The sequence below is a fragment of the Seriola dumerili genome, unplaced genomic scaffold (assembly GCF_002260705.1).
Source record: "Seriola dumerili isolate Sdu_G_001 unplaced genomic scaffold, Sdu_1.0 BDQW01000081.1, whole genome shotgun sequence".
Classification (NCBI taxonomy): domain Eukaryota; kingdom Metazoa; phylum Chordata; class Actinopteri; order Carangiformes; family Carangidae; genus Seriola; species Seriola dumerili.
The window spans coordinates 4,583,490-4,603,951 of NW_019174336.1; the positions used below are offsets into that span (position 1 = coordinate 4,583,490).

The 20,462-nt window shown below is 41.8% G+C and overlaps 1 protein-coding gene across 1 annotated transcript; it reads right to left on the reverse strand.

The window, feature by feature from the left end:
* Positions 1-58: 58 nt before the first annotated feature.
* LOC111221109 (amyloid-beta A4 precursor protein-binding family A member 1-like) lies at positions 59-19,280 on the reverse strand. The gene is made up of 13 exons (XM_022744439.1): positions 19,057-19,280; positions 12,952-14,905; positions 11,441-11,833; positions 10,916-10,955; positions 10,498-10,643; positions 5,767-5,799; positions 5,237-5,323; positions 4,741-4,941; positions 2,751-2,930; positions 1,917-2,129; positions 1,020-1,139; positions 663-803; positions 59-541 (listed from the first exon to the last, which is right to left on the reverse strand). The coding sequence occupies exons 2-13, from the start codon at positions 14,827-14,829 to the stop codon at positions 470-472; spliced, it is 3,504 nt and encodes a 1,167-aa protein (XP_022600160.1). The 5' UTR covers positions 14,830-14,905; positions 19,057-19,280; the 3' UTR covers positions 59-469.
* Positions 19,281-20,462: the final 1,182 nt, after the last annotated feature.

Below are 20,462 nucleotides of genomic sequence, written 5' to 3' on the forward strand. Positions count from 1 at the left end.
TCTGTTGAATAAAACAAAGCAGAACTTTCCAGCCTTTTGTTAAGAGTTTATTCAGCAGAACTGTACATGCATTCCTCGATTGCTTCAGTGTAGAAGTTGTTTATCACTTGGGTCGCCCTGACAACTTATAGGTCCAACATGATTAGAATACATTCAGATATTACAGCTATTTAACCAAAGGTAATATTTACTCTATTTGCCACCTAAATATGCACAATAAAATCCACGATTTCTCTTTGGTCAAACATAACACGTCACATTAACACTCGGCCTAGTGAGATAATCTGCCTTCTGCTGTCATACTGTAGATGTACATGTTTACATGACAGTGCACTGTACAGATTAAGGCAAGTCAAGTGATATCAAACAGGATACAGAGAGGAGAAAGGTATTAAACAACTCAAAGATGAGTGGACTATCAGTAGTAAAGACAGACTGAGTGATGTGGTGAAGAGTGAGAAGTGTGTGTTCAGATGTAGACAGGCTGTTCCTGTGCAGTCAGCAGACGGTACATGGCTGCAGGCATCGTCTTCATGTGGATCTGGAGCAGAAACAAACCAAACTGAGGTTTTTAAACTTTTCTGACACAAGCAAATGAAACTTTCTGCAACATGTTCATGAATTCATTTTTTTCATTGTTAATTTCAAAAAGAGATCCTTACCTCTCCCATGGCGTTAGACAGGATCTGAACAATCTTCTCGTGAGGCGTTGCCACGACACTCTGGCTGTTGATCTCGATGATGCGGTGACCGACGCGAACGCCTCCTCTCTCAGCAATGCCTCCCCTCATCAGGCTGCAGATCTGCACATACACAGGGAGTGACGGTAATGCTGACGTTCAAAATAAATGTGCACCTGAACATCATGAAAAAAAATCACAGTAATCTGTTGCTAAGTAACTGACGCTGGTTTGTAGAGCACTGTTAACAAAATAAATATAATCTTAAATATATAATCAAAGAGGACCATGATTCAGCCTCATCCTCTGTATCTGCGTGCGATCTGTCCTGATACTCACGATGCCGTTCTGGACGCTGAAGCCCAGCTGGTATCTGAGGTCCGGCCTGCGAATGAGCACCATGGTGACGGGAGGACACCTGACGATGTTCATCTTGATCCTTGACTGAGACTTTAGACCCTGAAGGAAGAGAGTCGGGTTAGCTACAAGAGAATCTATGGCAGAGATGAGAAAGTTAAAACACAAACATACAGTGGAGTAACCAGTGTTTCAGGACACTGTGTTTGTTACAGAAATTTTACTGTAAACATACATCTGCAGGCTCTGCAAGCTTATTTCATGTGTGAAACACAACATGTCAATTGAGCTGGCAACAACTAACTATCAGTGAGGAGTCCTGCTTCATGTCCCTTGTTGGTAAAATTTCTAAAGTATATCAAAAACCTTAATATTTGTATTTTATATGCTAGAGTTAAAAACTTCATAATGACATAACAGACTTCAGGATCTGTAAAATACAAATAAAATATTGCATTTATAATATTTCCTTGCATCTTATCTCTTACATGAAGACTTTGGTGCCCAAACATTTTAGACTTATTCTCGTAGTTGCACCTCTGCTCTGTTCTTGGGAGCTGTTTTCCTCTGTTACATTTCCTCAGCTCACATTTATAAAATAGAGAGGATACAGTTTGTAATGTTGTTACTTTTCATCGGTTATTTGCTTTTAACCCTTTTCTAGGCTGATTTATTTAGAGAAAATGACACTAGTCCTGCTATTAACTATGATTTTAACCCCTTCACTCAACCAGACACTGATTGTTTTGAGTAAAGCTGACCAGTAGAAAACCTGGACACCTCCCACGTCTGGATATATTTCATGGTTTATGTTAAAAAAAGGAAAGATTGAGATAAAAAATAATAAAAATAAACCACACACAGAAAGCAGCAACGTACCTTGATGATGCTCTGGCAGGTGCTGAGCGGTAAACCCACCAGACTCGTCCCGTTGATGGTCATGATCTGGTCTCCGATGTTGAGTCGACCGGACTTCTCTGCCGGACCAGCATGCATCATGCTGGCGATGATGACGGTGGGGAGGATGGACCCCCAGCCCGACTCCACGATCACCACACCCAGGATCTCTCCTTTCTGCTTCTCTATGTAAACCTGCAGCCAAACAAGTCAACCTTTATTTATGGAGTTTCCTTTTACTGAACAGTCTATGGAAATCTAACATCCACACAGTTGAAATCTCTCCTAGTGAAGTCGCACACTCATCCACACAACGTGAAACAGTAACGATGCACACAGTTTGAGCTTCTGGCGGCCAACTGCACGACTGTGAAAAATGTGAGACGACAGCAGGCGTTCAGAGCAGCCAGAGGAGGGAGGGGGGCTGAGGTCAGACCAGGTTGAGCGTCTCAAATTTACCTTCATACTGAGGTTATGGACCTTTTTGTTTTGGGTTTTTTTTTTGGCATTTTTCAGGACAACTGTCACACAGCTGTGACTCCAAGGCCAGATGCTCATTTGAAACCACTGGGAGGCAAACTAACAGACTGAGCAGAAAAATAATGGCACTGGCTCATTTATTAAATCAAACATTAATAACTCGACCTGAACTGAAGTGTGCTGTTGTTCTATACAGACAAAAGTTGAAAAACTTTTCAGCAGTAGTTTATTTTTTGAAGGTAAAAATTTCTCAGTCATAATAAACTAAACTCTATTAAAGCACAGGCAGTAAATGAAACCTCCTGTGACTCTGCTGCCACCTGCTGCCTGACTTACGTCTCTGCAGTTCTCCGACTTGGAGAAGTGGATGAGGTCGTCGTTGTACATGTCCTGAGTGTTGAGCAGGTCGCTGTATTCCCTCTGGCTCAGATCCTCGGGGTCGATGCCGTTGGCCCTGAGGAACTCCTGGTAGGCGACGCTGAAAGACTGACCAATGGACTGTGCTATCAGCTGAGCCTGAGAGAGAGAGAGAGAGAGAGAGAGAGAGAGAGAGAGAGAGTGTTCAGGACCAGAGTTTGTGAGTGATACTAACTTTTAGATTTCCTGCGGGAACAGGACTCATTAACATACTTATTTACATCCCTCTAAAAGACTCACACACTCACATTGCACTAATATACTTGTGAGGACATGCACTAACATGATGATTAACTGTAACTATAACCCAAACACCAAGTCTTAAAGGGTCTTGTATTGATTGCTGGTTGTATTTCTTGCACCTTCAGATTTTTTTTTAGCAACGTCACCATGTTTCAGGATCTCAGCACTAACCTGGTGAGTACTAAATTATTATTATTATTTTTAAGATTATTCTGTGGTTCTTCGGACAGTGTAGACAGACAGGAGGCATGGCAACAGTAAGGTGTATGACATGCAATAGGGCTGGGAGTGGAACCATGGTTGTTGCAGTTACAGTGTGTGGTGTGTAGCCCAACCATTAGGTTATAATCACTGACAGGAATGATGGACAACCCTGTGACAGTGAGACACAGGTTATATGCTAGCAGCTCTTTTCAGGAGTCACAAGTGAGCAGAGGTAGCTCTGATGTGTTTAGCCTAGCTTAGCACAAACGCTGAAAGCAGCTGGAAACTGCTAGCTAAGCATCATCACAGATACCAACTTCACAGCTGTTTGCTCCATTTCTATTTTAACAGGTGTTGAATCATTGTGGTTTTCAAGGCAGTTTTTTGGTGCTGTTTACTAACCAGTGACTGCTGAGACCTCATGTAGCATCTACAGTTCTGTCCTCACTGTAAAGATGGCACTTTCATTTACTTTCCCTGAACATTAAACAATATCCAGGTGATTCTTGAATGTACAGGCGACTAGTTCGCTAGCTAACAAGACGTAACATGTAAACAAGGAGTGAACTAGCAGTTTGCCCAGTGTTTTCAGTGTTTGTGCTAAGCTAGGCTAAACACGTCCTGGGCCTATCTCTTAAGATCAAACTGATGTCATCTTCTCATCGAACTCACAGCGAGAAAATAGTTTTATTTCCCTGAAAGACGTGTGTCACAGTCAACCATGGTGGCTCTATTTGCTCAACCTATCTCAGCTCATTTTAACCACATTTAGATTTCACTGCCAAGACAACAGCGCCCAGTGAACCCAAATACAAGCTTCAAGACGGTGTGCGATTTATATGTTAATACAGGGTTTCTGCAGGATTCACCTAATTAAATGCAAGAAAAGCTTTTTCATACTGCACAGAAACACATTTAATACCCTTTTCATGATCAAGCTGCACAAAGTATGAAAGTATGATGGAAAACCAGTGAGGATGATCTGTCCTCGGATTATTTCTTACATAACAATTCCTAATGATAAAATTAGTTTAATTAACACAACTGTGTCCAGATCAGCAGCAGGAATGGATGATTAAAAATCATTCATTCATTTACTTTCCTTTCTGCTAAAATCAACACTTGCCTGTTATGAGAGAGAATTTCCTAGCTGCTGTAGCTAGTAGTAGTGACAGTGTTTGCTACAGGTCTGATGAATCTGACTGAAAAAGGATTAAAGAGCCTCCTACGCACAATCCACTGTCAAAACAATCCCATTTTCAGGTTATAGGTGTGTAATATCTCCTGACAGCCTGCAATTGGATACAAAAACATTTTATAACTAATATCACTGCCTGCAGCAGATTTTATATATTAAATACAGGACTTTAATATCTTCTAAGGCCTTAGGAAGAACAAAAATCAATGCTTTTCCAGAGCTGCGGATACTAAGTTTTAATCTATTACAAGATCAATAACTCACATCCTCAGACTCAAAGACGTGGCAGATCATCCGGTACAGCCGCCTGTCGTCATGGGTCATGGTGGTTTGCTCAGCTGTGTGGTCCAGGTTCTCCTGCGCGCTGCGGGACCGGACCATCTTCCCCCGGGCCATCAGCACTACCATGTTACCGATGTCAGCTATGTAGGAGATGGTCCTCAGGGGCAGGTCCATTAAAGACTCCTGGTGGTCCAAAAAAGACACGAGGTACTCACATGAGGTTCTCACTTAATTGGTTTTCTGTGATTCTCTGGTAATAACTTTCCACTGTGATGTAATATAGAGAAGTCTTTTAATGAGATTTGGAGGTAGAGCAGGGAGGATCTGTTGCTCGAGGACATTTTGAAGAAATGAATGTTGAAGAAATTTAACCTGTTATTTTTACTCTTTGTACAGTGACACTGCCCCTCCTGTGTCAAAAGCTTTAAAGTTATTTATTGATAAAGCAAGGTCAGGAATACATATTATTATTAAATACCTGAGTGTCTGCATTGAGGACTTTGATCCTCTGTGTGGACATGAACAGATCAACCTCAGCAGTGGACGGCGCCTCGCTGTCGGGGCTCTGCACAGCCGGAGGGAAACAGCAAGAGAAGAAGTGAACAGGAAGCAACAGGTTGATTAACAGCAGCGGAGAAATAAAGCACAGCAGGTGTCACAACTGTGAAAAGGCATCAAATCTAATGGCAACAAAGAGAGGAAACAAAACCTGTGCAAAGTGACAAAAGAACAAACAATTCTACAGGAGATAAAAATGCAGAGAAAAAAAAAAAAAAAAAAAAAAAAAAAAAAAGGGGAAAAAAAAAAAAAAAAAAACAATTCTACAGGAGAAAAAAATGCAGAAAAAAAAAAAAAAAAAAGAGAGGTAAATAAACACTATAAAAAGACATTGGCATAAAGAGACCTTTTCATATTGAGACAGAGAAATGTCAAAGAACAATCCTCAGACATGTGGGAGTTATCTTTATCTAAATTTCTGTAGAGAGAGAACAAACAAGCAGAACTCACCTTTTTCCTGTTCTTTGCCTGTTTCTGTGCAGCCTGCAGAGATCACAGAGCAGAACACACTCACACAGAGACAAGGCAAGAAAACAGCATTTCTGGTGCATCAACAAAAACCCAATCGCCTCACTCACTGTGGACTGTCTCCATTCCAAATGCCAAATTAATGGACACAAGGACCTTAAAGGTGTATGTTGGGTGGGTGTGTGTGTGTGTGTGTGTGTGTGTGTGTGTGTGTGTGTGTGTGTGTGTGTGTGTGTGTGTGTGTGGGAGGACAGTGATGTTACTGTCTATCACATCTGACAACAGCAGACTGCTGGAGGCCTTTGCAGCAAACGTTATCAAAAGTTTTCTCTTCATCAATGTGACACGAGCGACCCTGAAGAAAGACAAGCGACCTCGTGCGTTTCTGGAAGACGCCTCGTCACAGCTCAGGGTTTGTGTTTCCAGATGTTGGCATGTGCCACGATTTCCTCTCTAAAATATTTCTGTGTTGTTTAAAAGGTTTAAAATCCAAACCTGCCTGATCACCTTCATCAGAAGAGATGTGATTAGTAATGTTATAAGTGGATTTAATCAGTTAAAACTAATAGGATCATGGCTTTGACCTAGATTCAAATTGCAGTTTATTTCATTTCAGCAGAGGCGGCCCCAATATGTTGCACACTTTGTGTACAGCTATATTTAGACTTGTTGTATTAAAATCACCACTTGGAACATGCAATTTTCAAACTGCAAGAGCTGCACTTCTACTTACTGGACTGTGTGAAAGGTTTTCTTCAGCAGCTGTTGATACTGCTCCTCATAATGACTCACAGATTTAGTCAGAGGCAGCTAATTAATGTTAAAGTTCTTTTTCACAGCCGATATCTGACTTGTCAAAGCACAGCTCTGACTGAGCACATTCATGATGGCTGTATGTTTGTGTTTTGCACTGTTGGACAGACAAAACAAGACATTTAATCTTAGGCTCTGGGAAAATGTTATCGACTAAAGACTTGATAATAATCTGCAGATTAATCAATAATGATAATAATCATTAGCTGCTGCGCTCAAGCTATATGTTAGCAGCTAGGTTTGGAGATGTCATGTGTTCATGGTAGACAGCAGTAGTAGTAGGGATCAGTAGTTGGAATCCCTAACTGGGATTTTAATTCTTTAATACTATGTAGATCACAAATACAGGCCAGAAGATAATCACAATTCAAGTCTCATAGGTAATAACTGCAATTGGATATTTTCCATAAATCCTTCAGCCCTAACTATATTTAGACAAACTAAAACATGCAGTCACAATGCACTTACATCAGGCTTTTTGGATGCTGGCCTCACTAAAAGAACATTTTTTTTTATTTTACTTACTAAGCCTTTAAGAGTCAGTTAAAGGTCACGCCAATCAAGAGACCCAAATTTCTTATTTCTCACACTTCTTATTTTATTTAATTAAACCTGTTTTCTTCTCAGGATTAGAGACTGCACTGTTAAAACTGATGAACTGCAGGTTAAGAAACTGGTAATGGTGTGATTAACTGTGATTAATTCAACTGATGATGATGATGAGTAAGAATAAAACCCTGATGAAGTCTCTGTGCCAAAATACAATGATTGAATGAACAGCGGACTCCACCTGTGAAGCAATTAGTGCTGCTGACTTTCTGTTTGTTCAAGTTTAGAGACCAAACAACTACGATCACGATTTTGGACATTTCCACTTTTCTTTTTTGACGTTTCTGTGACTGATGTAACAGCAGCTCCTGCCCAGTCTTGAAAGTGGCCTCACGTTGCTCAGAAAACTCACTTCTATGAACAACCATCATCTGACCTCTATTAAAGTTGACACATACTGCTAACGAGTATTTATTTACTGTAGTAACCAAATGTTTGTTTGTGAACAGGGATGTTGTTGTTAAGACCCTCCCAGACCCCGGAGCGAACACATCAGTCTGTTCACTGAGTCTCATTTCACCCATGATGCTCGGAGGCGAGGCAGGCTGCGCATCACATCATCATGAGCTGGAGGCTGACTCCTGACCTGTGGTGGACGTCACCGCGTGTTGTTCTGTTAACAACAGCCATGTCACCTCCAGTATTTTATTTTGTAGTTGGCAGAAAACTCATGTAATAATCAGCCTCCGTCTGTCCACGCCATCCTGCACAGCCCTGGCTTTGCACCTTAGGGTGCTGAGGTCAGTGGCATGTCTCATAAAAGACATTTTTAAAAACACACATCTGAAATTTGTTTTTATTTATTTCATTCCTGCTTTTCACCATTATATTGCTGTTTTGTGTGTTTGTCATCTTGGAATTATTGGCTTCTGTCTGGACTAGTCAGACATCCTGGGAAAGTGGTTTCAGACTTTTGACCCCACAGTATATGTTGGTGATGTCTTTGAGGTTTGGTGAGTTTTTTAAAACTCCAGTATCCTATGAAGGATGTTTTCATTTTGCCTGCGCTCTTTGTAACTCATGAATCTGAAGGATATTTTTGTAAAATGTTTTTATTATGTTATCATTATACAATGCTGTTGTTATTTCCTAGCATGTGGTATGATTGAAAAAAAACAAACAAAAAAAAAACACCATAAGTAAATAAAATGTGACAAAATATAAATTCACTACATCCCTATATCCCTTTTCATAAGAGCTTCAAAGATAACTGCTTTGTGATTAATGGGAGTTTAAAATAAAAGTGAAGGACGTTCTACAATTTTACTTTTAGCAATGAAAATACTGAGATTTAATGAATAATGAAAACAATACAACATAATCAGCTCCACTGGATGGGTATTGCTATAACACTTCCTGTATGTCCTTCACAATAAAATGCATTCTAATGTGAATGCAGTGGTAGGCCTTTACTGTGACACCAAAGTTAAACTTAGCTCGATTAAACTATATTAAGATATCTTCTTGAATTTTTACCCAGAAGACGTTTTAGTCGGAATACATTTAATTACACATTGAAAGATTGAAACAAACTTAGCAACTACAATAGAAAGTAGAGCTCTGGTGTTCAACAGCTCAGCTGGTGTCTAATAACTGTTAATCACAGTAGCTCAGTGCTGCTTGTCAGTTGTGTCAGGAACTGTGTGTGTGCATGTATGAGACAATTTGAATGTGAGGGTGTGTCTGTCGTTAAGAGTTTGATGCACTGTAATAACACAAATTCATAAACCTTCATAAACAATATTATTAAAATTTACCCAGAAAGGATGCCAGTGAAGTAGTTAAGAGCTGATGTGTAGTTAGAGCCTAATGTTAATTTATATAAAGAAGAAGAATCTTAATCAGCTGCAGACTGAAGATAACAGATTTTACATTAGGGCCAAAAGAAGAGCACTGGTGTCAGATCAGGACTCTGTATGAGCCAGAACCCTGAGTCCGATCAGTGCATCCCAACAAGTGAGATGTCAGCTCCCCCAGCCTGTTCGACAGCAAGCCTCCTCTTTCTTTTCCATTCTACAAAAATATGCATTCCCATCATTATACAGTCTCCAACCTTCTCCTTCCCTGTACAGTTCTCAAACCTTAACGGAGGCGATGTCCTGGAACTGTCACTCAACCATCCAGAAAGCAGAGTTCACCTCAGCTCCTGTCCTTTTCCTGCCTCCGACTTCCTCCGCTCGTCTCCTCAAAATGGCAATGTCTTACTGCTCGTCTCTCTCACTCATACATTTGAATACCACGCTGTCGCTGTAAGACATCTTTCTCACTAACTCCCTGACACAACCTGCCCTCAACTGACTCAAAATACATTCACACAGGCAGTGCAGTTTCTTTCTGTATACCACTATCATCTCTGGAGATTTCTTCTCATGTCAACAGAAAAAAGCCCCACATGAAATCATTGATGATAAAAGCCAGATTTATGTGTACTGATGTACTCTGATTGCTGTGATCAAAGTTAAAAGAATCTTTGTGATGCGTGTTTGACATCATACACTGTGATTGAAGCAGAAAGTGGGGTCTACTGTCTCCAGGGCCTTGAACAGCAGTTTATATAACATCCAGTGGAGCTGAGCAGAGAAGCCTGTATGACTGTGGATCAGGAGCAGTGATCTGTGGATGATGCATTGTGCACAAACCCGGGGACTTTTTGCCCGCTGGCTGTGTCGCCTGCTGTGGATTTCTGACTTTAAAAGACCCAAATATGAAGCGGACCTCAGTTACATCACTAACGATGTGTCCAAGTGTGTTAGAAAATGTACTGCATCTCCAAACCAAGGAGCTGTGGAGCTTTGATCTTTGTGCTCCTTGATATATGTTGCACATACCATTATTAAGTACACCCTTAATGTAAAGTTGAACAGGCTTTCAGGTTGTTCAAATCTTATTCCTCAACGTCTGACAGTAACACATATTTCTTCCTTTTGAGCTTGTTCCAACTGTGTGAAACACTCAAACCCATGTGTTTTCTGGCTGTACTATTCTATGAAAGTGAAACATTTTTGGACTGGTCAATATTTAGCCTTTAAAATAAAGAAGGGACTGTAAAAATAAAAAAAACTAAACACAAAAAACTTTGCAGAAATGTCTATGTTATCAAAACAGGTTGTGTCCACAATTACTCCCTATTTACTACATAGTGCTCTATATTTACCTTACTCCATTTTGTTTTATATCAATTCAGTTTTATTTACACTGTTCAGTGACTGTTCAGTGTTCACATACCATCTAATTCTTCATCTCTTTCACTATGATATGAATTAAATCAAATGAGCTGTAGATTGTTCTTACCCGGACTCTGCTCATGGCCTCCTGCGCCTGCTGCATGCGGGCGCTCTTTGTGGGCGTCCTCTCCGACAGCAGGTGGGTGCAGCCTAGGTAGGTGGCTGCAAAGATGATGCCGTCAATAAGGTCTTCTGGGTCACATGGTCCCGGGACTGCATGAACCAAAAGCACCCATTAGGGACACATACACACACACATACATACATACATGGATACATGTTTACACACAAACAAACATCCAACTGATGAAAAAGTGAAGATAGTTATCTGGCAAACCTACACCCAACATCTACAACATCTGTACATTTTTTAAATATGAGCACAAATTCACAAAACTAAACATATTGTCAAATGTAATATATGATCTCATCAGATGAAAACAATGGAGAGTAAAATTATGACTTTCATATGCGAGTCCACTCACCATCCACAAATGTAGGAAAGGGGGGAAGAGATCTGCGAAGCTGAGGAGGCACAAAAAAGAAAAACTACATCACCATCATTATTATTTCTACTCACATACTCCAGGTCTCTCCTAACTCATTTAAATTCTGCAGGACTTTTACTGCTGTCAGCCATTTAGCTGCTGGCAGATAAACACCTTGGGAAAGATGCCTGCCTTTGCAGGATTTATCATCGTGTTTGAGTGTCATTTTTAGATACTCAAGCTATAGGTTTTTTTTTTCCCCCCCAAAGATTTACCTATAGATTTCAATTGGGTTTCACAGGATTGAGGGTCAGGAAACTATTTGTAGTCAAGAGGGAATGTAAGAAATACGCTGGATTAGTGAAAGTTTCCAGTTTGAAATGTGTCCATGAATGTACAGATGTCTATCACTGGATTAGTTTTACACTGAAGAAAACTTAAAAATATGATGAGTCACGGGCAAGTTCTGGAGTTATAGGGAACAACTTTTTTTTCTATGAAATCCAACTGAATTTATCTCACCTCCTGGACAGACGGCGGCTGTGGAGGCGACTGTGGCTGAACTTGTGTCCTCAGCTGTTGTGGCGGAAGTGGCTGAGGCTGTTGTTGATGTTGAATCTGTTGTTGATGATGACGTTGTTGATGCTGATTAGGCGGAGGCATGTGTGCATATGATTGTGGCTGTGTGTATGTCTGTGGCGGCCTCGGGGTGTCCCTCTGCTGTGACTGGTGGCCTTGGTGGTGGTGGTGGTGGTGGTGGTGATGGTTGTGTTGGGGCGGTTGATGGTGATAATGTTGGGGATGAAGCGGTCTGGAGGACTCAGCTCTCCGCGGACTGACTGGGTCTCGAACTGGAACTGAGGCGTAGCAGGACGGAGACTCAGGTACAGACTGAGAGGGGGAGTGAGGAGAAGACTGAGAGAAGGAAACAGAGAGAAAAGAGAAAAAGAGGATTTAAAAAAAATAAAAAAAATCACTTCTATGAAACTGCAATGCAGCAACTCATGCTGACACCTTACATGATTCAGGATTTGGGCATTAATCCAAGTAACTCAAAATGAAATGAAAGGCAAGGATGTAAATCTTGTTGTAAAACTTCCTGGAAGCAATGAAGTCAAATTTAATTATTGCAACACTGCAGACCTTGGACAAAGTCACTCATCAGCACAGCCTTAAAGGAACAGGTCAGCATTTTGGAATAAACACCATAAATATAAGATATAATAAGAAATGAATTCTGATATGTAACCCTAAAATTGTCACTTTTACATTTCTGATCGAGTATGTTAAGCAAGATACAACAAAATAAAAGCAGCTTTTGTTCCCAATTTATTTTTCACTTTGGACAGACCAAGGCTAGCTGTTTCGCTCTGCCTCCAGTCTTCATGCCAAGCTGCACTGAATTGGTCCTGACTCCAACTCCATACTGGAAAGAAAGTGAATAAGCATATTTCCCAAAATGCTGAACCATTCCTTTAATTCTTGCCTGACGTGCTGTCTACAACAACAGCAATTAGCAATGCCACTGAAAAGTAAAAGATAAGTACAGTTCAGCATTTTTGTTTGTTTGTTTCAAACCTGGAAATTCATAGGAATGTATTCTATAGATTAATAAATATCCTTAACAGCACACATATCTGCTGCTCTGCAGTTTTCTCTCCATTGTTCTGTTTGGTTTCTGTTTTTTTAACCTTGTTCTGAGCCGAACCACCAACACAAGAGGAGGCCGTAAAACTGGTAAACATCAGTTTAAAACAATCTTTTTCTTTTAAATAATCTGGGTGTTAAAACACGACCATCTATCGTGTTCAGGTGCTGATTCAAATACTTCAAAGAAGTTTTTTTATTTGTTACTCACAGAGGAATATTGCAACATTTGCCAATTTGGGCTTTGGACTTTTCTTAATGTAATTTATAAGATATTTTAACAGAAGTAGTTGTCAGAGCTGTGAGTCCTTTGGGAGTCATTTTCAGCAAAAAAAACCCAAAAAACAGACATAATAAGAATTGATAATAAGTGACGTCATACTAACATGACCAGCTGTAGTCTGGAGTGGGTATACATCCTCTGTGGGGCTGACCTCCTGCCTCATCACCCATATCGGCTCAACAGGCTGGTCAGGTGTGTAGGGGGAGCGTATCGTCTTAGTCTTCACCTCCTCAATCGCCTCCTTGATGTCTTTAATCGCCAAGCTGATGGCGTCTCCTGAGCCCCTTGAACCTTCCTCCCCTGGGGGACCCATCATATTCCGCTCCTCCTGAGTCTCACCTGAGCTGCTCTGCCCAGACGAGGGGCTCTTGTCCTGGGTGTCTCCGTGTCTGGCTGCCTGCCTACGATTTTTTGAAACAGGGCTTTGAATGCCGCTGTCCCCCTCGCCGTCAGACTGTCCGTCATAGTGGTGCAGCCGGCAGCCAACAGAGCGGTCCAGAGGAGAGTGATGTGAACTGCGGTCTCTGATCTGCCTTGGTGCATGATAGGAGCCCTTGGTGGGGGAGGTTGGAGCCATTCTTTGTACATTTGCCTCTCTGTGGCTGGTAAAGGGCTCTTGGCGGGACTCCTGCTCATTAGACTCAGTGCTCCGATTAGGTTGTCTGCAAGGTTCTCTGTGTAACTCAGGGTAGGAGGTTTTAAGGGGTTCAGGAAAAGAGTTTGGATGGGATTTTGGCTCTGAGTAGGACTCATACACAGGTTCCGGGTAAGACTTCTGGTGGGACTCTGTATAAAAGTCTGCATAGGTTTTTGGATAGGATTCAGAGCAGGAAGTGGAGTGGGACAGTGAGCACGATTCAGAGTAATCCTCATCTTCATCTTCAGGTAGGTCATTGTCAGGTACGGGGCTCATGCTGGTGTCTTCACTGAAGTGGTCCAGCTGGGGAAAAGGTGGAACATCAGGAGACGAAGGAGGAGTTGGTGACTGGAGCGGTGGTGGGCTGTGGAGAGGTCCGTCCATACTGAGCGAAGCGGCGCTCTCCGTGTCAGAGCAGAGGTCAGTGATTTCGCTTCCCTGAGCAGCAATGTCCTCTGCCACCTCTTCCATCACTTCCTCCTGATCCTCCTCCACCCTCTCTGCACATTCCTCTTCTCCATCATTGACTGTCTGCATGTCGTCACGGCTGCAGCTGGAGTGACCTGTGGGTGAGCGGCGGTCTAGATCATCCTCTGCCTGTTCTTGTTCTTCATCATTCTCCCTAACTTCCTCCAATTCCTCCTCACACTCTACTTTATGGTCCTGGAGGTCCTCTTCTGCCTCAGGGGGTGGAGTGTATTGGGGGTTAGGTTGAACATTATGAGTTGCAGGTCCAGGTGAGAGGTGGGTGGGGGTAACAACAGCAACAGGAGTCTGCTGAGGAGATCCCCTGTCCTGCGACTGGTCTGTTACACAATCATCTGCTGAGCACTGCTGCACCTGCACCTCTGCTGCACCTTCTCTGTCATCCACACCATGTGAAGCGTCCTGCATCTCTCTGCTTGGTTGCCTCTGTCTGTGACCTCTGAGCCTGGGGTTAGGGTCGCCATGACGACGGTAGCGAGCAACAGCAGGGCGGGGTTGCTGGACAGGATGAGGCTCAGTGTCCCGACTCTCGCCCCCATCCGACCTTGAAGAAGCCACCGCTGGGACCAGACCAGGACTCTGAGCCTGGCTTTGGCCCTGCCCTGCGGGAGGGCGCCGGCGGTGCCGAGTGGGTCCGCGACCTGTGGGCGGGTGATGGTGTTGGTGAGGAGGGTGATGATGATGGTGATGATGATGGGGATTCAGTTCCCCGTCCTGGTTGAGCATCTGACATGGCCTCCAGGACCGTCGTACAGGAGGTTCCCCGCGTGACGTCCCATTGGGCTGCCTGTTCCTCAGAGGCACCTTGTGCTCCTCGCCTGCTTCCCCCATCTCCTCTCCCTGATATTTGTGGCTCATGGCTGGGGCGTGATCCGTCTCTGATTTTCAGAACATGCTTCTCATGTCTCCAAGGAAACCCCGCTCATAGCACAACCTGGCAGAGAGAGTGACAGGAGAGAAACACAAAAAGTGAAATCACAGAAATAATAGCTCCAAGGAGAGGTTAAATGTTAAAAACAGAAGTGTTACTAGGGCTGTGTATGTCCATTGAGAACAGCTTCAACTCATTCTCAGAAAATACCAGAGATCAATATCTTAATTATCCATCTGTTTGGAAGTGGATAAATATTCAGCAATGACTGTGACTGACTATTGCTTTCATCAAGTTTTGATGTCCTTCATTTAGGTTTATATGCATCTACAGCTTATTAACCATTCCACCCCAACATCTCTACACAGACAACACTAAAAGGAAATATTACAGTGATGTGGAGTATCAGGCCAGGGACTCCCTGTCTCTATACTGCTAATAGCAAAAACCTAAATCCTCCGGGATTCATCTGGGTGTGCAGTGCACTTTAATCTGCACCACATTCATCCGTCCACCAGCAGCTGGCAGATGGCACAGGACAGGAGAAGAGAAAATGAGGAGGAGGAGGAGGAGGAGGAGGAGGAGGAGGAGGCGGCAGGGCAGAAGGACAAGGAGAGACATCTCTTCGGCATCTGATAAGACCTGACTGAGAGGAATGGATAGGGCAGCAACCTGAATAATAAATGCCTTCTGTGAGTGAGAAGCCCAGTTTTGATATTTATTTAATATGACGAGGCTATCGGGGCTCCATCAGCTATCTCCTATCACAGGCTACACTGTGTCCAGGGTCAACAAGTAGAGAAACCACACCAGAATACAATCCTACTAGATATTTTAGGAATAAATGAGGTGATTCCAGAAAATGTCACCAATGGAGGAAGAAAAAGGCTAAAGCTTGTTTAGGAAGGCCTATATGAAAGCTTAAAAGTATTTCTCAGTATTGATCGATACTGTATCTCGATAAGTTGCACTAAAGCTGCTATCATAAGTTATTTATCTGAACATAATGATCGTAGGAATCCATAAATGTGTGACTGCATGCATGAAAGAATCAGTTTTTACTCCTTTAGACTCCCTAACCCAGCTCTGTACTTAATGGGTACTGAACATCTCAACTACGAGTACTAAAATACAAAAGTACTAAAATAATCTTGATTGGAATCCAGACCATTGTTGCTATTTTATATAGATTATAAATTATCTTGTCTGGCATTATAAATTTACTTGATAAGTTACAAGAAACATCTGACCTAAAGGAGATTCAAGGTGATCTTGATTGATTAAAAAATGATTGTGAATCTACTTCAGAGCTTCAGACATTGTTGCATTTAAAATAGTTATATAGTTAATAGAGTTTATGATACACTCTCTGGTCAGCCCAACTTCTTCAGGGCACACTGGATGCTACAGTGATATGCTATCAGTTTATTTCTTGCAAATAAACTCCTTGGGGAAATATCTGGCTCTTTAGTTGTTAACTGCGGGGTTTGGTCTTTAGAGCTTTTTCTCTGAAAACATCTAAAAACTATGCTCAGAGGGAACCACAACAGTAAAGTTGAGGGGAGCTGCACATGCTCTTTTTCAGATTGCCATCTGATACAATCTTATTATAATGCCAATTATCCCCTTTAAGTTAAATTGAGCTAATTTTTTGTGGAGAAATCTACAAAGAAATACTAAGAACAATAGAAAAAAATATTTTTAATGTACTTCATATGTAAATACTGGATCCATTTGAATTTTAATTCTTGCTTTCATCTTTATAATAAGTTCATTTCCAGTGTTTCTGATCCATTGCATCAATTAGTAGACTCTTGCATAAACAACATAAATTTGAAATAGGATTAAGAGGCAACAGAAGGTTTACTGATGTGTTTATCATCTTATATAGATAAATTCTAAACTGAAAACCAAATATGGTTGACAGAGAGAAGACACAGGGGGCAAAGGTTAATGTTGATCCTGTAATCTGAGCACAAACCACAACTGCCAAGGCAGGAGCATGAAGGGGCGCAGCAGGAGTGAGGGTGTGCTCCCAGGGTGGCTAATGTCCCTCTCTGCCAAGAGTTTAAGACTGGATGGCAGCGGCTGGGTGACTCAGAGCGGGAAGTCAGAAAGGAGGAGTTGCCCAGGTCACAGATGGCCATGGAAGCGCAGCAGAGAGCCGGACCAGGCCTGCAGAGCTGTGAGCCGAGCACTGCAGTTCCATCTGTCAGGCTGCAGTGAAAGCTGCGGGGTGGGGGATTTACTAGCCCATTAACTCACTGATCTTATACTGACAAACACACAGTGACAACAACACATGTGTGCTCTGCGTACTCACATGGACCTTCACTGATTCACCTGTGCTCACTAGCCATTACGGTAACTCTCTCTACCACATGCCAGAAATAAGGTTTAATGGTGGAATTCAGGTTGCAAAAAAAAAAAAAAAAAAAAAAATCATTATTGATGTGCCAGTCAATTATTTTATTATTGATAAAGAATTATTCTGTCTAGTTTATTGTGAAAAAATATCATCAAAATTTCCCAGAGCTCAAGGCAATGTCAGTAATATGATGCCAATTCCTACATTATTTGTGCTTTTAGAAGGTATTTCCACAAAGAAACAGTCAAGAGTGGTGATAATGAATATGATGACCAACCAGGAAGAGACGAGTACTGTTCATTTCACTCACCGTCAGCAATCAAATAAGCTCAGAAAATTGCCAGAGAGCACAATATTAATCTTCAGTTTAGTGTGTTGCTTCTTTATTATAGACCATGTAAAATTAAAACAGCTTCCCCTGAGTTAACTTTGCACCTGTAGTTCTTGGGCAGGATTATTTGCTGCTGTACATATGAGCAATACAACACAGTATATAAAATGGCAATCTGACAAATATCGGGGATCAATAGAAATCAAAAATCATCCCAGTGAATCACTGAGTTCATTTTGAAAGCAAGGTTTTTAAACGATCCTGGACATGAACCTGAGATCTTATGCCAAAATTGTTAGGTGATGAGGTTAACAGACTGATAGTAGTGCAGCGTTAAGGAAAAGGCAAGATTTACAGCACATCAATGAAATTAACAACCAAATGCATTACACAGGTGGTATCTAGTACCTAGTAGTATCTATTACCTGTATTTAATCCTGAGTTTAAATTTCAACCTAAACCCAGACCCAAATACTGCACTAACCTTAAAATATGTCCTAAAGTCCCAACAAGTGATTACGGTAGTTGATTGGCTGATTAATCTACAAACAGAAAATAACATGATGAAGATTTTGATAATAGGTTTAAGTATTTCAGGCAAAAATGGGAAATATTACCTCACCCCATCTTCTGGATTGTGAGTATTTTCTGCTTTTCTTTGAATTGTGTAACATTGATCTTAAACTCTTAAGGTTTTGTATTTTGTTTGCCAAATACAATTTGAGGACATAACCTTGGGCTCTGGGAAATTAAAACAGGCATTCTTCACTATTTCCTGGACAAAACAATTAATCAAGAAAATAACTGGCAAATTAATCGATCATGAAAATAATCGTTAGCTGCAACTGTCCCCACTTTGGGGGATTCTCCTCATCTATCTATTAATGAGCCCATGATTCATCACACACACACACACACACACACACACACACACACACACACACACACACAAGGTTTGGATGCATCAATAGTCGTATTGCTTACTTTGTGTTTACATGTTGACTACGCCATAGCTCCAGAGGGAAAAGATTAATCCATGTACAAGTGCCAAACTGGCAAGTGCTTTTATTTTGAAGGCTACTGGCTTCTTAAATCCCCTTCCATGGCCTTGAACGTTTATATCATGTTAAAAGGCATTATCAATTAGTGATCAGCCTCGCACCTGTATCACTTCTTTGAATTGCATTTACAATCCAGGGTCTAATTCTTAAATGATCATAGTGTTATTCTGGATATGATGGACGTATATCCTGGGTATTACATACTGTCTTTCACTGTCTCCCAGTGTCTAAAACGCTTGACATCTATACAAGAGAAAGTAAAAATGTACAGTAAACTGTCAGCAGTCTAAATGCTCCTATCGTCCCCCCCCTGACAGTACAGATTAAATCTCCATAGGTGTCGGATCCGCCATCAACGGAAAACGACCTGAACATGTTCTCAGTCCGCCGTCCTGCCCCACACTAAACCCGGCCTCCCGTTACCGGCTGCCGGACATGACATTCACTCATTTACCTGCATGTCAGTGGCGGAGAGGCCCGGGTCCGGCTGCTGCAGTACACATCGCCGCTGTTCCCCGTGCCTGCTGGCTTGGCTCGGCTTGGTTTGGCTCTCGCTTGTCCCTCCAGACAACTTGCACGGATTAAAGCGGAGAGCTCAGCCCCTCCTTCTGCACCGTGACATCAGAGCGGATTAGCAATGCACAAAGCGCCTTTACAAACACTGCTGATGCTGGTGGCTCAGCGTCGTCCCACCTACTCCATCAGCAGCAGCAACAGCAGCCTGCAACGAGCTGTTATGGCTCTGCCTGCCTGCTGCACCACCGTAAACGGTCATGGTCCCACGGCCTGCCGGTGGTGTCGCTGTTATCTGCCTATTCAAGATGCTCCTGGACAACTGAAACACCTGTAAGAGCTGGACAGGTAGAAAAAGTAATATCCAACCGTAGTTTGTTCCCAGTTGTCTGTCAGCTAAACAGGAATTCTTACGTGTCTGTGGGCTCACATTTAACCCAGGTTAGCGCTGTTAACCGTTAGCTAACAGTTAACCGTGATATGCTAGCTAACGTTAGACAAGAATCTTTTTTCCCCATAACAAATGTGAACGAAACTTAAAAAAAAACGCTTAATGACACTCGCCACCGTTGCTTCCTTATTTCAGCTGAAACAAAAAATATTTAACCTGCTTTGAAATTAAAAATCGGAAGTGGCCAGCGGCGCCCCTGTTATCAGTCCTGCTAATCAAAGATGGCAGCTGTTCTCTCCAGGTGAAGAACAGCTGGTGGTTAATTATCCACCAGTCAATTAGAAATACCACTGAATCTCTAAGTTTCGACAATAAGAACATGGTAAGTGTAGTTAATCAGCTTTAGGAATTATTTAAAGAGATTTAGGTGCTTTTTGCTTTAATATTTAAAACTAATGTTAGTTAAGTTATCAGTAGTAATTTTCATATATTGTTATAATGATGAAATGGGCCTTTTTCACAGTGCATTATGGCTTACCGGAACTCTCGAATCTAACAGAGCCATTGTTGATGTTGTTAGTAACACCTGTGCTTTTCCTAATATGACACATAAAATTGCTGTGAAAAACACCCATGAATGTGTTAGTTCTCTCACCTTTGTTTCATATGTGGCAGACATGGTCCAATGAAGTCGGGAGCCTATTGGCCTACTGTTAACCATACGCAAAATCAGGAAATAATTGAATAAGATAATGAGCCTGATAACCTACAAGACTAGAAAGGAGTAACAACAGGCCTCCATCTTTGTTTGGCTTGGGAACAAATGAGTCACAACTTGGGGAAACAAAAATCTTTATTGTGCTTTAGGTGGAAATTTTCCCTTCAATCTCAACAGAGGAGTCATTCAGGAACTTGTGAGAGAAATAATATAGCATTCATTTTTTTCCTTAAGTTGT